This window comes from Athene noctua, chromosome 13 (assembly GCF_965140245.1).
Source record: "Athene noctua chromosome 13, bAthNoc1.hap1.1, whole genome shotgun sequence".
Taxonomy (NCBI): domain Eukaryota; kingdom Metazoa; phylum Chordata; class Aves; order Strigiformes; family Strigidae; genus Athene; species Athene noctua.
This window is the reverse complement of record NC_134049.1, coordinates 8886424-8903402: the sequence shown is the minus strand read 5'-3', so window position 1 is coordinate 8903402 and position 16979 is coordinate 8886424. Positions and strand designations below refer to the sequence as shown.

Genomic DNA, 16979 nt, shown 5'->3' with positions numbered 1-16979 from the left:
CAGAGCAGCACAACAGAGTCATCCAGAAAATGAAACAATTTTTTTTTCCCCCCAATTGCAGTGTGGTAATTGGCATGCACAGCCCAACAAAATGGATGAAACATAAAGACCATGATGATCTTTTGTGTTGAAATACATCCTTAGCTGCTTCTCACCATGCAAAAGGACCAGACATTCTTAAAGAAAAAAAAAAAAACCAAAAAAAAAAACCACATTCTGGGCTGTGATTCTCAACAGAAGCTGTGAACCGCTGCCAAAGGACATAATTACATTCACTCCTACCTTAGAGGAGGAACCTTTCTGTTTTGAAGACAAATCAAAAAAAAGGCCCTAAGATACTCATAAAATGAAGAAATGGGGCATAATAAGCTCAGTTATTACAGCAGCTTGTAATTTTATCGATTTCATAAATCTCAAAAATCCCAAAGAGCCCATTGTAGCCTAGCTGTTCCGTGTTTATCCCTGATTGACACAATGATAAAATTGATGCTTATCAGAGGGTTTTGCTTCATCAGCAAGGATTTGCTTCTTGTGATCTAACCACACTCTGTGTCTTTCATCTCTCCTCTGCAGCAGCACCAACACTGACTCCCACAGTTGTGTGGGGCTGGCCTTGGTGTCAGCTCTTAGTGTATTTGACTGTGCAGTTGAAGGCAGAGGTGTTAGACTTCAGTTCTGCTGGATTTCAGCCCAGCCCTGCATGTTTTTCTTAAAAACAAACAAAAAACAATAAAAAAGAAAGAAAAAAAAAAAAAGAGGGATCCAAGGAAAGGTAAGTAGGAAAATCATTAGCAGAAGTACAAAAGAATTTTTATGTCACAAAATATCCTGGTGAGACAAATTCCCTGCATTATGTGGCAGTTTCTGATCAGTTCTGGTCTATTGCTGAGATGATTGTTGAAAGGGTCTAATTAGTGCTATCTAGTCAGTTGTGAGCATTGGTGTGTTATTTAACAGTAAGCATTTCATTCTTGCTTCCCGAGAAAATATATCCAAAAATACACAACTCAGTTTGCTTTTAGGTGCAACAGGACTTAAGTCGTGTGATAAAAAGGGCATATGAATTTCAAAAATTATCTTTAGAGGATATCAAACTTAACTGTGACACTTAATGGAGAATTTAATGTTCTGTACAGTGAAAGCTTGCTGCGTGCATCCCCTGTGTAACAAGTTAAATGGCTTTAAGTAACTGTGCTTACAGTGTTTCAATGAGACCCAAATATATATGAAAATCAAGCATCATATTCTTTAAATAATATGGCTAAAATGCTGGTAAATTCACAGTTACCATACTCTAGGTATTAGACAAAAAGTCCCCTATTTACACTGGATACTATATACACATTTGGTTTGTGGAATGCTCCAACATCATACCAATTTCTGCTCTGTGAAAGTTGTAGGAAAAAAAATCTTATCATAGAAATATATATTCCCAGCCATCAATACATTTAAATATTTCGTGTCTGGATATAAAGAATGAAGTGTCACTAAACTGGTCATGATGATCTTGAATTAGAGGGATAAGTTTTTAGTGTCTCTCTTAAGATCTTCTTAAGGGTGCAGAAATTCAAAATTATAAATTTCAATAGCTTATCACTTCAGTGTGTTTATGTACGTTTGCAAGTATGTGTAAAGACATATATATATATATATATAAAATTATGTATATATTTATCTCCCAGACCAAGAAGGTGCCTAGTGATTCTCTATGCCCAAGTGAAGACAGTAAAGGGCTTTGAGACCCCAATTCTTCTGAGAGAGCTGAGCACTCACCCTCATATCCTCCAGAAATCAGGACTCTCTCACTCTTCCAAGTGGTAACCCCCAAATCAAGACAGCTAGGGTCACTAGCCACATTTGTAGCTCTTGTCGCTATTGCTGGAGCTCACCTACAGTAGGTTGGTTACCTTGCCTCCCCTTTGGATGCCCCTCGTGTCTGAGCACAGCTGCTGTGAATTGCCAAGGAGCGCTGGGCAAGGCAGGCAGTATCTCACAGCTCGGCAAAGGCATAAGGGGGTCAGGATCTGTTCTCCCGCCGGACACGCTCACACCCACGCAGGCACACACATGCACGAAGCTGCTGTTCGAGTCCTGTGTAGTTACACGGGGTGGAGAGGGAAAGGGTAGACTCCCAGTGTAGGCAAGGTTAAACCCAAGCTCTGCGAGAGGTGTGTGGTAGCTGCATGCACCAGTCCTGGCTGTAAAAGGGTCAGAAACTAGGGGTTTCATTTTTATCCCTTTGGGCTCTTCTTTCCCTCTGACCTCTCTCTTTGAGGTATCGACAGAACAGTATAGAAATGGACATTTTGATTTTTCCAAACATGGCTCTTTTTTTTGTTCTTCTACCTCTGCCCCCCCAACCCCCCTGGCTCAGTCGCTCACATCAGGACCTGTTCTCGAGTCTCTGGCAGGCGCAAAGCGAGCAGGCCACCTCCAACCAGAGCAGAGGAAGCCAGAAGGATGGGAACCACCTTGGTGATCCCTACGAAGGAGGCAAAGATTGAGTTCCCCAGGATGGCACCAAACTTGCAAAGCCCATTGAGGATGCCAAAGGCTGTTGCCCTGTGGGGAAGATAAGTAGAAAGAAAGGGTTAAGAGGGAGAGAACCTCATAACTACAGAAGATCTGGATGGGTAATTTTGTGAACGCTCTTATGTTGCCCAGGCTATGCTTCTAGCAAGTAAAGCCAGGCTAAATAAAAAAATGAATAAACAGATAAATAAATAAATAGATGTCAGTGTTTTGCATTTTGCGTGAATGAGGAGAATATCTGTGTGTACTCATTTCTCCTTTTCATCTCAGTTTCTTCCTAGCCCTAGTGTGACCCACTATGACAGCCTTTGCCCTCTCCAAAGACAGCAGGACACAATCTGCTCTAAAACATATCAAAGCTCTTCCAGGCACTGACTGGAGTGGATTGTCACCAGAGAAATAATCCAGGTTCTCCTCCAAAATCTGCTTCACCCAGCAGCTAAAAGCACACTGCCTTCAAAGCACAGTCCTCCTTCCCTCCTGGCTTCCCCCAACAGCCTGACAAAGGCAAAAAAGCTTACAATGGTGTTGCAAAGAAAGATTTCATCTGCAGCATATTCTCTCAAAGTTTCCTGTGCTGCCTCATCTCCCAAGCCATTTTGTGCATATGGTTGTCTCCAGGCTGTGGAGGGGAAGGCTGTCACAGCGATAAGCTGTGACAAGAGGCTGGGGGATACAGGCTGAAAGGCCAGTCCTCCACGCACATCCATGGAAATGGCAGACTCCGTATTTATCTGCCTGGAGTTTCCATGCCCCCGTGCGACTCCTCAGGTACTGTGCATGCAGAATTATACTTGCAAATGTCTGTGCTGATCCAGTATAGCTGCAGGACTACCCAACCCTTAAGGATTGGTGAAAACAAACAAACAAAAAATTACGTCTCCCCCATCTACTTGTATCTAGAATGAGCACTGACTTTTTCCATCAGGAACTGGGAGGCCAACATCAGAGGGTGGAGACTAAAAGGAGAAATATCCTGAGCACCTTTTGTCAGTGGGGTAGAGCTCCACGGTGATCACGTCCAGGGCGTTCCAGGCAGCAATGCTGGCCCCGCAGAAGAGGCACTGCCAGCCGATCATTGCTGACTCGCTGTTGCCGAAAAAGAGAAAGAAGCAGCACACTGCCGAGATCAACATTGAGCCACCTGTGGGGGGAAACCAAGAGAAAACTTTTGGCACCAGTTTCCCCTGTCCACAGTTGAGCAAACACATTTGTTGATAAAGATGGCTTTCAAATGATGGCATTTCAACCCCTAAACAAATTAAATCTGAAAGAATCCCAAAATACCTTGATGCTGCCTATCTCTCGTTCTCTGATGCTGGAAACCAGCTTGAAAATGTTCACAATGACCATCTGATCTTGCCGATAGTCCTGCTCTATGGAAACTCTGAAGACAGGCTTTTCCAGGCAGGTTTCCAACACCTCAGACTTCCAGATGGACCCAGGAAGAGCAGAGGCAAGTAAACATGAAAGTCAATGAGGAGGAAGAACCATTGCGAAGGTTTTCCAGCTTGAGTTTTGAGTGAAGAGCTGGTGCATTTCGTATCATATTGAAATCACTTGACACATTTATAGTCTCAATTAGGATAATTTACAGTCAATTGTATGAAGCACTTGAGGTCTCTTAATTATAAGGACATCATTAGATTTCATGGCACATTTGCACAGGAGCCATTATTTTATGAACACCACCAAGGGAGAAAGTGGGAGCGTTCATGCTCAGTGAGACACAGTTCAGATTCAGAAATGTTAATGGCTACATCACTGCCTTCTACCCCACTGGGAGTTTTCACCTGAAATAGGTAGTTTTTACAAAATTAAAGTATCTTTCTGTTGTTGCTGAAGTATCTCCATTTACTACGAGGAAACCTAACAAGTTTGTTTGTTTGCTTTTTTGAATCAATTTGACACCATCCGAAATAATTTGGCTGATGAACTGGAACTAAAATGCTTCATTTTGGACATTATGTTGCATTTTACCACTGTGATAACCTTCCTGTGAGAAGCTGCCATGCAGGACTCCATATCCACTTCCCTTCCATGGTACCCAGCCAAACCACATCCCCTGCTGCGGTGTGGATATTCCCTCTGCTGAAGAGGTACACTGCAGCATTAGGGTCAACATGTGTGCACCAAGAGATCTGGCATTTGGTACAGGAGAGAGTTTAGCAGAACATGATAAAACTGAACTGAAGTCCCAGCGAGGCGCATAACGCAAAAGCAAAATTCAGTTTTCATGTTAATCTGACCAGAAATAATATGTTCAACAGAGTGATATGGGTGTGATGCCAGAAGGCTGTTTCAATTGAAAATTCCACAGTGAAACATTTCAGCATGTCGTTACTAATTTTTGTCCTGTACTTTTCATTCTGCAGAAGAAATAAGCATTCAGGATTCCAGCTGTCATCTCCATTCCAGACAAAAATGTTGAAATGCTGACATGTTTGCAGCGTGGACAATCTGATTCTCGTTCATCTTTATTTAATTTATTTCCCACAGACCCTCCAGCTTTTTTGGGTCTTTTCCAAATTCGCTACATGACCACTTATTTCCCCCTCCCCAGCATACATTCCTGACACGCTGATGGGGTCATCTTGCTTACCTTAACCTGTCTAATGGTAAGGCTAAGCTAACTAAACTTCCTTCTGTTCTCAAAAAAGAGAGATAGGTGAGCTCAAGAGTGAGTCATCCCTTACCCCTGAGCCACATCCCTGATTTTATTAAACTCACTTGGCTGTCCCTCGAGGCATGACTCCCACAGTACCTGGAGACCAAGGTCTGAAACCCTGGAGGAAGCAATACCAGAAATTCCTAAAGTAATATGAAGCTGATAAGGTGATAACATATTCCCATAACGCTAAAGGGTGGCATCTTGCTTGGCTGTGATATGGTCAGTTATTCTGCCATTTGCTCTCTGAAGCTGTCTGTGAAATCCTTTGAAAATCAGAAAACCAAAAGAGGGAATTCTGGGCTGTCAAGTAGCCACATCGAATAATCTTTGTGAATATTCATTGCTACAAGCAAAGTGTTTATTTATTTATAAAGAGTGCTATGGACATCAGCATCAACACAACAGCACCAAGAGGTCCTGCTTCAGCTCTGACCCTGTTGTACTGAGCACTGGATAAACATACAGGCTTTGACATAAAAGTCAAAATAAAAAAGGATGATGTCACAGATACACAGAAAAGCAGGGTGGGGAGGTGGGGAGCAGGTAACTTCCCTACTGCCACAGAGTAGATCACTTGCCTCACCCTTCTGCTCCATTTGATATGGGAATGACTTATCCCCACCTGAGTCAGCTCGGCTTGCGCTGGCGTGTGCAGATGCAGTGAGACCTTCACACTGACCTTGGCTCTTTGCAGAGTCGTGCTCCCACCCACAATCTATGCCATGCTCCCATCATCCCCACTCACCAATCATCTTTATCCTCCCTATTTTGTCCATGAGTAACGCAGAGATGATGTTGCCCGGCAGCACGGATAGGCTGCCCAGGAAGCTGACCAGGTAGATCAGGAAATCATTGTCCTCCTCAAAGTCCAGGTGGCAGCCTTCCTTCTCCTTCATAAACGTGCTGTTTATGAGCCTACAGTTGATGAATTTGTGTTCATAGAGATCTGCGAAGGAAAGAGGCAAAGTCTTGATCCTGCTTGGCTGATCTCCCTTCATATAGCAGCAACAGGAGTCAGGATCAAAATCAAAACAAGGATCTGAGAGGAGCTCCTCATCAAATGGAAATAGCCAGGGAGATTTTATTTTAGTGGCAAATTCTAGCTGCATGCTTGGCACCTGGGGGGGGGCGGGGAGGGGAAGTTCATATACTTCTTTTATTCGTGGAGTCACCTGGACCAGTATCCCCATGCCACAAGGACAGGGCAATGCTGGCTCTTGCTTTCATGGCATTATGGTTTGTCTCTATTAGAGTAGAAGTGAAAAGCTTTTTCAGGATAAATTAATGAATATCTTATGGCTTATGACCATACAATCATCAACCACAGGTTGGTTAAAATTATATTTTAAGCCAACTTTGTTGAATCGAGCTGTTGAAGTGCTAAGCATTTTGCCATTCCTTTAACCTGCCAAGGTCTGACTTTTGCATTTTCCACGCAGCAGCCAGTGACACCAGAATCCATGTGGTTAAAAACACTGATGGAGTGTTTCCAAATGCATACTCCTTCCAAATGCACCACCCCCTTTTTTCCATCACTGCTCTCAATACCCTCCACACACACAAACACACAGATCCCTATCGTCCTTTCCCCCAGAGTGTTCTAAAAGAGTTCCAAATTACGGAGATGAGACCATAGCAGGAATCCTGTTACCAGTATTATAAAAGACAGTAGAGATGATGGTGCAGTTTTCAAAGAAGGTCTCGGTGGATGTCACATCTTCAAAGTAGCATTCCTCAAATAATGAATCCTCAAATCTCACTTCCTTGAATTTCATGCCAATAAATCTATGGGTCAGAAAACAGAACTTCACTTTGTGCTTTAAGGTATTTTCTACACTATATGGCATGTAATGGCCATTTCAAGAAACAGAGCACTAATGGCAATTTTTAGGGTCATTTAGAGAAAATATGTTGCTTGAATGCATAACTATCCTTCCAACACCATGCTCATGTATTTTTGGAGAGAAGGGTTTGAAGAGGGTTCTTTTAAAGAGAGATGGATCTTTTAGGATTTTTCGCAGGTTTTCTATTCCTCAAAATAGTCACATGTAAAAAAAATGTTCTTCTAAGGCTGACTGGACATAAATCCTCTCATGTTCAGTACTAGTCCATCTGAAGAAGACATAATTTTACTCAGTGCACGGCATTTTCCTTGTAAGCTGACCTAGCTGCCTTCTTTATTCTGTCCCTTCCTCCAGCATAAATAAAACCAGACATTATCGGGAGCCCATTGAGCCATTTGGTGAAAGGCTTCTGACAGCTGTTTAAACTCAAAGTGATTTTTTAAGCAAAAATGTAGTAGAATTTCTAGAGAGAGTTGGGAGATTATCAGAGTTCTGCTTGTAACCATCTCTGTCAAGGACTATTGCTTATCATGTAATGCAAACAGATTACTCTAAAAATAATCAACTGTGCCAGGTGATTGATTTCTCCTCTGATGGGAAGCTTGACATGTCTGACCTGCCTGCCTGAAGGATGACACGATATTGATTTACCCGTGAAATGTTGCAGGGACACTGAGAAGATGTATTAGTTAATGCACAGACATGTTTGGAAGATGTAAGGAGCTCTTAAGAGCAAGCATTATTGCTCTAGTTAAGGAGGCCACTATTGTCACCAAATAAAAAGCCTTCTAACATATACCCAGAAACTTAATTGAATTGAGCACTTACAAGACAGTCTAGCATGATGGCTGTTTACACCATTAAATGAGCACTGCAGGGCTTCTTAACTGGAGCTACTAACAGATATTATTAATGCACAAAATACCACAAGAAGACTATTCAAGTCTTTTGTTCCATGTAGAAGGTCTCATAGGTTACAGCAAAACTTAAGCTGATCTGCATTTGCTCAGTAATAGCCTGTGATGTATTTACTCCCAAAGGCTGTTAGAAGCCCTTTGCCTGCAGTTTGTTTTCTTAACATCCATCTTTAAGAGTCATATAGCAATGGACTGGTATTCAATGGAGTTTTAACTCACAGCCAAAGGCTGGAGGGAAAACACAGCTATAAATCATATTGAGATATGCCCTGGGCATTACTGGAATGTAGATTGATCAGGTTTTGAGGTTTTGAATTGGAGAGGACCAAGGCAGGAGAATAGTGATATACATCACAGTTTTATGTCTTCATCCTGCAAGGTGCTGAGCATCCTCAGCTGTCAACAGAGTTAGTGAAAACCGAACATCTCCTCTGGGCATAAGATATGGGTCCTCAGTCCCTAAATTTAACCACCATCCGCTTCTCGCAAGACTGTTTGGCTGCTCTGTAGGCAGGGGAATAGGAATTAGGGGGGTTAGATTTGCACCATCAAGCACAGCTCCTTGCTGCAGGGCAGGTCTCCAAAAAGACATGAGGACACATGGTGGGGTCCCCCACTAATGTCTATAAGCCAAGGAAATGGAGAAAAATAGTTTCTGAGGGAAGAGGAACAACCTGGCTGGGCAACCAGGTATGGTTTCACCTGTGAAGATTAGAACAATGAGGTTTTTGTGTAACACTGAACATCCAGTGGGACCTCCCCACGCAGTGCAAGGCAGCTGGAGATAGACTAGACCTGTCTAGCCTATCTGGGGCAATGGGATCTTCACAGAATTTGCACAGGGGTATTTTTACACCCCTTTTATTGGGATTTAGGAAAGTAAGAGTGATTGGAATCCAGGCTGGATGCAGAAGAAAAAACACCAGGCCCAGCCCAAACAGGAGAAGAAAGGGAGTCAAGCAATGATTTTCTGCTAGAGTAACTTTGCTGACTTCAAAGCACTAGAAGAAAAGGTGACACAGTCATTCTGTTGGGAGATACTGGCTGGTGTGGGAGAAGCACACCAGTATGACGGGACACGACACAGCTCGCACTGATGGGCTGCAGGATGGAGACCAGGGTAAGTCATATCAAGGACTTCAAGGGAAAATATTTTTTTTGGTTTGGAAATGCAGCAGCAGAGCAGTTTCATCACAAGTGATGGTCTCTGCTGCCCGAGCCCAGCAGATGTCAGTGTGGGCTAAAGAAAGAGAAGTCACCTCTGCATCCAGAGCTGCCCTGCACAGCCAGGTGGGCACCCAGCAAGGGGTGAGGCAGAGCCAGAGAGGGTGGAAAACAGGATAAAAAGGGTATTGGGTCTGTGGGAAAATGCCTTTGGGATTTGAAAGATATAGATTGTGTGTCCAAAAGAACAACAAAGATTTTCTGAGTTGGTGGAAAAAATGAAAAAAAAAAAAAAAAAAAAAAAAGTATTTTGGTTCACATGAATCGAAACAAGTTCTGTTCACTTACTTATCATTTCTGTATTCCCCGTTTCTATGGATCTGGTTTTCCAGGGTGAAATTAAAGGTGAAGTGTGACACTTCTTCCTCATCAAAGATCTTCACTCGGGATTCATATGCCTCTTCTTGTAGATATCGGATCATATCAGGGAACCAGACAATAAGGCCATAGTAACTACAGCAGAATGGGAGACATACATTAGGAATACAAGATACTAGTACTGCAAACATCGCGGTGCTTTTCCAATGATCTACTTCATAACTTGTAAACTCGTTAAACTCCTAATGCAAGTGCATTTCTGACACAAATTCTTGCTCAGCTCTGCCACAGGACTGAGCAAAGTGTTGCCTTACGCTCAGCTGATTTCAGAAGCATGTTGATCCCTCTTCATTCACTTAAAGCAGGACAATTAATTTCATGTTGGGAAATACAGCAATGTGCTATCCTTTGCTGCCCAAGAGACTAACAGAGCAGTAAGAAATTTGGAACCTTCCCCAGAAGGGGGTTTTCTGCAAGTGTGAGGTTTAAGTGAGAGTTAGACAAAATTTACCTGTAGTTTAGATTTAGGCTCACCTGAATAGTTTTTATCTAGACAAAGGAACAGCTGAGAATCAGGTAAGGTTGTGTCTTTTTCTGTGTGGACAAGATTAAATGAAAGATCTAGAGGTGAGAAAGTTGATATACTACTGCCCTACTGACCACTTCTCAAGTCCTGATTTGCTCAAAGCACCTTGTCCTCTCATATAAACAAGCAGATTGATCAATAGTTTGTAGGAAAGCAAGGCTTAGTACACAAAGATCTTTAAAATAAGACAAGGACTAATTCTGTAATAGTTTATTTAAATGTATAAATAATTATTCAAACTTGGAGGACCCTCTAGTTTCCTGAAAAAGTTAAAGCAGTACCTTACCTTAAGGCCATTGTAAACCAAACCACAGCCAGCATCAGTGTGTTCATCCTGTACTGGGCTGTTAAACAATATAGCACGTTGTCCCAGACCTACAATTCCACAAGAAGGAATTAGCTGCAAGGACACCCTAGCAGACACTTGACAAATTAATTTCTGAGTGCATCATAAATTGAATGTCAGTAAAAAGAGCTCACTGGGGGAAGGTCAGATGTGTGGCTTCAGTGTTTGTTCAAAATTATATTAAGATAAATGGCTTACAAAAAGATCACTTATTCAACTGTGTGCCAGGATACTTGATTTGAACGCTCTGTGATGAACTGAAGTGCATGACTAGGGTTGTAGCAGTAAATGTGGATATGAGCCTGTTCTCAGATTGTCTGACAATTTTGTCTTTTCAAATACACGTATGATCTCAAGGATGCTTTCAAACTGAGGTCCAAAGCTCACTGAAGAGCAAAAACCCAAACACAGCTGGCACTTTAGGAGGTATAAAATGAACTCAGGTAAGGATGGAGCCAAGCAGAGCAGGAGACAGAACAAGATATGCTCTTCTTGACCTGCTGCAGAACTGCGAGGAATATGAGGGGATGTAACTCCTCATGCTCTTATTTTGCTACATAAATATAGTAATAGTATAGCACCTGCATTGCTATTATTTAAGAAAGGCTCTCCTCTACTTTAAGCTTATCCTCCTAGACTAGAAGATCTAGTAAGACTTTCCACAGAGTTCTGCATGGACATAAGTAAGCAATACAGCATGTGTGAGAGGTTAAATTAGCTGAAGAGACAATATAACATTGTTAGAAACTCGGTCTCAGCAGGAACAAGGAGCAAATGCTCTTCTGAATCCACTGCGGGTGATAAATTCACTTAAGCCTGGGGGAGAGATAATCAATATTTATCTGCTCAGAGGAAGAGTCAAGCACTTGGGGCTGTGGCTCATCCTGGAAGCTCTGCACAATTGTACTACAGTGACGCTCCCTGGGGTATTTTGGGGCCTGGCTGGCAGTGTGGTGGTTTGCTGATGCACACATCTGCATGGCAAGTGCAATCAGATTACAGCCCTTGGCAAACCAGAAGACCTCTCTGAGTGGGAGTCAGGGTTTCAAGACACAATGACCTGAAGCAACTGTAGCCTGAAGTTCAAAGGCCCCTGTGGGATGGTTTTCTTCTCTTTACCTGTTTGAAAGTCGTTGTGATTCTGACCAGCCACCGCTGGTACCAGGTGCCTGTTGAGCTCTGGATTTCAATAAATTCATCTACTTGCTTTGGAGTTTTGATATAAGAAACCTGGAAAGAAAAAAGAGAAAAAAAAAATGAACCAAAGTTTCTAGAATTGATCTTGGGTGGATTTTAAATTCCAGTGTCTTCTGGGCAGTGTTTCCACCTGATATCCCTTACTATTTTTTCCTTGGATGTTATCACTAACAACTGAGCTAACTGATTTAATTATGGCAAGAGATTTTTATTACAGAATGAAGGCTGTCCTCCTTCCTTCCTTCCTTCCTTCCTTCCTTCCTTCCTTCCTTCCTTCCTTCCATCCATCCCTTCCTCCTTTCTCTCTCTCTTCTTCCACGAAATATTTTAAATGCATTACATCCACTTCAATATTTCATTTATTGGCTAATATGTCTGTCTACTATCTTATTTCTCTATCCCTTAGATTCCCACCAGGAATTAGGACTAGGCAATTACAGTAAAAATTATCTCCAAGATCAGCCACTTGTATCAGCATCAAACTGTGCCCTCAGGATCTCTTTCTTCAAAGACAACTGGAAAGAATATTCAGCAACTTTTTGGCAGAACTTCGATGACAAATGAATGTGTAGATGCATCTGAAAATGCACCCTGTCATCAAGTGAGCCCACACCACGCAATCAATTCTCTTCACTGAAACATTCTGGATTTTCAGCACTGAACACCTGAACCGGACTGCTCAAGAATCCTTAAGAATAGGTCCCAGAAAAATATTTGCTTAGTATCTTTAAATAATGGTCATATTCAAGGAAACCAGATCTGTTTGTAAACATGAGAAGGAGGTGAAAATTTACTGAATAAATTTCTGAGGATGAATGTGTGCCTTGGCTTAGCTGTGGAGTCTCCATGTTTCTCTCGCTGGCACCGTTTAAATGTCAGATCTGGGAACTGTCCCATTACCAGCTGACTCACCACAACTTCTGCCCTATCAGAAAAACACGAAATCTGACAGTTTGTGCTACACCAGCCACACTGATCATCCGCCCGTGCCAATGGATGTCAGTAAATCTTGATTCAGCCAGCGTGCTATACCTCGAGGTGTGATACTGAAATCAGCTCATGCCGTAGCAGTCATGACACTGTTGGATGAAGTAATAAGCACTAACGGGTGCTGTACAGCTGCTCCTTCATTCTCCTACTCAGCTCAGACTCTCATAGTGCCCTACTTTGAGATATCTATCTATCTATCTATCTATCTATCTATCTATCTATCTATCTATCTATCTATATCTCAGTGTTACAGCAAAGCCAGGTAGGGATTTAAAGAGAGGATCTCTCTTGTCTTTACTATAAAGGTTCACATTAATCAAATGGTTGGTAGCCTAAAAATAACACATGCTCGTTAAGTTCCTACCTGAACCTTCACACAGTTGTCATGCACAGATGTTAAACTTTAATTTTCTTGAAGGATCACTCCTGAGAAGCCCTGTTTCTTGACAACCCTTCTGAACACAGACCCTTGCTCTCCTTGTTCAGAAAGACATGTTTTACACCCAAACATAACTTATTTTCTCTGTCCTTTAAGAGCATGTGTCCTTTCATCTTTAAAAGCATAAATCAAGACATATTCCCTGTCTGGCTCACCAGGACTTTACAACTGAATTATGGTAATTTGCAACTAATCCCATCATATATCTTTCATTTGATGTTACTATTCATAGAATCATAGAATACCAGGTTGGAAGGGACCTTAAGGATCATCTGGTCCAACTTTTCTTGGCAGAATCACAGTCTAGACAGGATGGCCCAGCACCCTGTCCAGCTGAATCTTCAAAGTGTCCAATGTTGGAGAATCCACCAATACCCTGGGGAGATCATTCCAGTGGCTGATTATTCTCATTGTGAAAAATTCTTTTGTGTCCAATTGGAATCTCCCCAAGAGTAACTTATACCCATTATCCCTAGTCTTTTCCATGTGACTCCTTGTAAAATGGGACCCTCCATCTTTGTAGCCACCCTTTGAATACTGGAACATGATGATAAGGTCTCCCCTAAGCTTTCTCTTCTCAAGGCTGAACAAACCCAGTTCTCTCAGCCTTTCCTCATACGGCAGGCTTCTCAACCCTTTGATCATCTCTGTGGCCCATCTCTGGACCCTCTCCAGCCTGTCCACATCTTTTTTTGTATAGCAGGGACCAAAACTGAATAGAGTATTCTAGGTGTGGCCTGACAGGCTTCGAGTAGAGTGGGATAATGACTTCTTTATCTCTGCTGGTGATGCCCTTGTTGATGCAACTCATCAACCTGTTGGCTGCCTCTGCCGCAGCAGCACACCGTTCACTCATATTGAGCTCATTGTTCACCAGGACCCCAGGTCTCTTTCCACAGAGCTGCTCCTTACCCAGGGAGATCCCAGTCTCTGCTGCACTCCTGGATTATGCTTTCCCAGGTGCAAGACCTTACACTTGTCCTTGTTAAACTTCATAAGGTTCTTGTTAGCCGCCCCTTCCAGCCTAGCCAGGTCTTCCTGCAGGATGGCTCTCCCTTCCAAGGGTCCACTTCCCCACTCAGTTTGGTATCATCATCAAACTTCTTCAGGGTACACGTGATCCCATAATCAGATCACTTATGAAGATACTAAACAGCGTTGGTCCCAAAATGCATCCCAGGGGACCCCACTTGTAACAAGCTGCTGGTTTGAAAAGGAGCTATTTCCTACCACGTTATGGGCGTGGCCTGTCAGCCAGATCCCCACCCACCGCTCAGACCACTTGTCTGGACTGTAACGCACCAGTTTCTCTAGGAGCAGGCTGTGGGGAACTGTATCAAAAGCCTATTAACAAAGGCCACTGGTGTGACCTTTTTCACAACAAGCAGCAGACTAATGATTAATAGGCACTCATCCCACTTTCCCTTGGAGAGATTAAAGATTGGGTATGAGGCAGGTGGAGTTTGGGAAGCTCATTAGAAGGTACGTGAAGTTTAATCAGAGTTTGATTAGAAGCCAGAATGGAGAAAGGAGTGACTCAGATCTCCCACAGGACTAATACCACTCTTATTTGGTTTTAGTCTCTTAGAGCATACTAATTAAGCATGTGTGTAATTGGAAAATCACTGGTTTAGACACTATAGAGTAACACCAAGAATGAAGAGTACTCACTGCAATTCACAGGATCGATTAAAAATTCTTGATAAAACAGACTGGCCTCTAACTTCAAATGAATAAAATGCATCTCAGAGTCCTTCTTCTGATTGCTGGGGGAGGTCACGTTGAAAGAGTCACAAGGAGGAATAAACTGGTGTGCTGCACCAGGGAAGGTGTGTCCAGCTTTTTTTTTCACACTCTGATGTCTTTGTGAACAAACTCACCGTAAACACCCTCTCTGGCTCGCCTTTGGCTCGCATGTTGGTATCATGAACTTGCTTGAGGATCATCCAGGCTTCATCATGTTTACCTATCTGAAAACGCCAAAGGAAAGGAAAACAAATGTTGGAATTCCCAGCTCTTTAATTTATCAAAGCATAGAGACAAACCAATTCTAGAGGTGAAATACAGTGAAGAAGCACACGTACAGCACTGGCTGCATTAAACACAAGGAGCTGAAAGCATGGTTTGTATTCACAGAATACACCATCTCTGTGCTGAAGAAAGTGGTTACTCTAAAACTCTCTGAGGCAGGAGAGGAGTTGGGAACAGAGCTTTAAAACCAGATGAAAGGAGAGGAGATGGATGAGGAGACCTGGGCTCAAATCCCACCTCTGCTGAAGACTTTCAGGGTTAACTCGAGCTAGGTATTGCCATATATCACATCTGTGAAATGGGAATAAAGAATACTTGCTTAAGATTTCTGAGGTTTATGTATTTTACTCAGTAAAATGTGCTCTGTCCTTTGCTCTTCCAACAGGATTCAATAGTTACATGCCCAAATTCTGTGAGATGTTTTTAGAATGCCTTTGTTGGACGTATAAAATTCCTATCCCTCACCACCTTCTTTCTGTACCACATTTGACAGTGAAACACTAACCATCATTGATTGACCTCGTAGTCTTTGGGATTTAAGCAATCTGTGTAGCTAGTGTAGACATGTAACTCTGAGCTTGTGCTATCTTGTTTGATGGGACAAAGAAAGACAGATGGTGACATGTTAGGGACCAGCTACCCTCTGCTAATATCAGACTGCAATGTTGAGATGAATCATCTTACCTCCAGCAAAAACCGCGGGCTTTCAGGCATGAATTTCAGTGCCACCAGTGAAGCGATACAGGGCAGAGAGCAGACAAGTACAAAGACTCTCCAGCTGTGGAAGTGGTACTTGGTTCCCATACTGAACCCCCAGCCTGGAAACAGCAAGAGCCAAACCGTAAAAATACTGACCAGGCATTCTGAGTTTTTCCCTCCTAAAGCAGCTCTGAACTTTACAGCTCTGTATGACACAGGGATAGGTTGAAAATTTGCTGTTCTTAGTGATGATGGCTCTTAGAAGCTCAATAGCATGCTCAGTAGATAACAGCAAGTGAGATCATGTTCATTACAGAAAATGGAACATACCTGTTCAGACTCTGCCTTTTAAAAACCTTCTTTTACCTTTGAGTTTAGAAATCATTTAGTGATAAGAATAGCTCTATGTAGCCGTAGGCAAGTAAGGCTGGGAAAGTTTAGAGGAATCAGGGCCATAATTTATTGCTGCTAGGTGATGTTACAAAAAGCTTACAAAGGTTAAATCTTCTCTGATCTGAGAGGTGACTTAGAGACGGCTCCCTTCCATCTCATACATCACACATGTATTTTACATTTTATGGAAGTGAGCTAGTTTATTCTTTTCCAGACCTACAAAACCTGAGCTGGGATTCAAATTTAGAAGAGTCAAGATCATAATCCTGCATTTGAGATTCCCACTTTTCTGCTTTTTTTCCTGATGTCTGACCAGGTCACATATTCCCTTGCTAAGGACTGGAAAGTACAGCATCATTTTAACATTGCTCCATTTCCTTTCCCTAGGCTCAAATCTCACAAGGAATGTTTAATTTTATTTTTTTTTAATAAATATTTTTATTCACATAATAAGGAAATCATCAAGCAATAGTTTTTGCAGACATCTCATCTGAGTCAGTCATGGTGTTCTACTCATTTCACAAAGTTCCAAGGTAGTAGGTGGAACATGGGAAATCAAAAAGAGAACCTATAAAAACAAAACATCAAAAAGTAACATGAAAAATAAATGTAATGTAAATATGTAGGGGCTTTTTAGAGCAAATGTAGTTGCAGATAATAGAATTATTTAAATCTGACACCACTATACGGAAAGTTTGCCCATTTGTTCCAACAGTCTCATATCAACCCAAAAGCATGAACATTTCTTTATACTGAGTGTACTTTAAACATGCTAAAAATGGATTGATAGAT

At 42.2% G+C, this 16979-nt stretch overlaps 1 protein-coding gene across 3 annotated transcripts in view; it reads right to left on the bottom strand.

Annotated features, from left to right (window-relative positions):
* Window positions 1-1668: 1668 nt before the first annotated feature.
* Window positions 1669-16979, bottom strand: part of SV2B (synaptic vesicle glycoprotein 2B) — a 65023-nt gene continuing 49712 nt past the window's right edge. For all 3 annotated transcript variants that reach the window (XM_074917410.1, XM_074917411.1, XM_074917409.1), the window contains 9 exons: window positions 15780-15913; window positions 14945-15034; window positions 11558-11668; window positions 10379-10467; window positions 9477-9641; window positions 6855-6988; window positions 5949-6149; window positions 3517-3676; window positions 1669-2562 (listed from right to left, as the gene is read on the bottom strand). In XM_074917410.1, the coding sequence (XP_074773511.1) occupies window positions 2379-2562; window positions 3517-3676; window positions 5949-6149; window positions 6855-6988; window positions 9477-9641; window positions 10379-10467; window positions 11558-11668; window positions 14945-15034; window positions 15780-15913 (1268 nt within the window). In that variant the 3' untranslated portion in view covers window positions 1669-2378. The remainder of the gene's footprint in view (window positions 2563-3516; window positions 3677-5948; window positions 6150-6854; window positions 6989-9476; window positions 9642-10378; window positions 10468-11557; window positions 11669-14944; window positions 15035-15779; window positions 15914-16979) is intronic.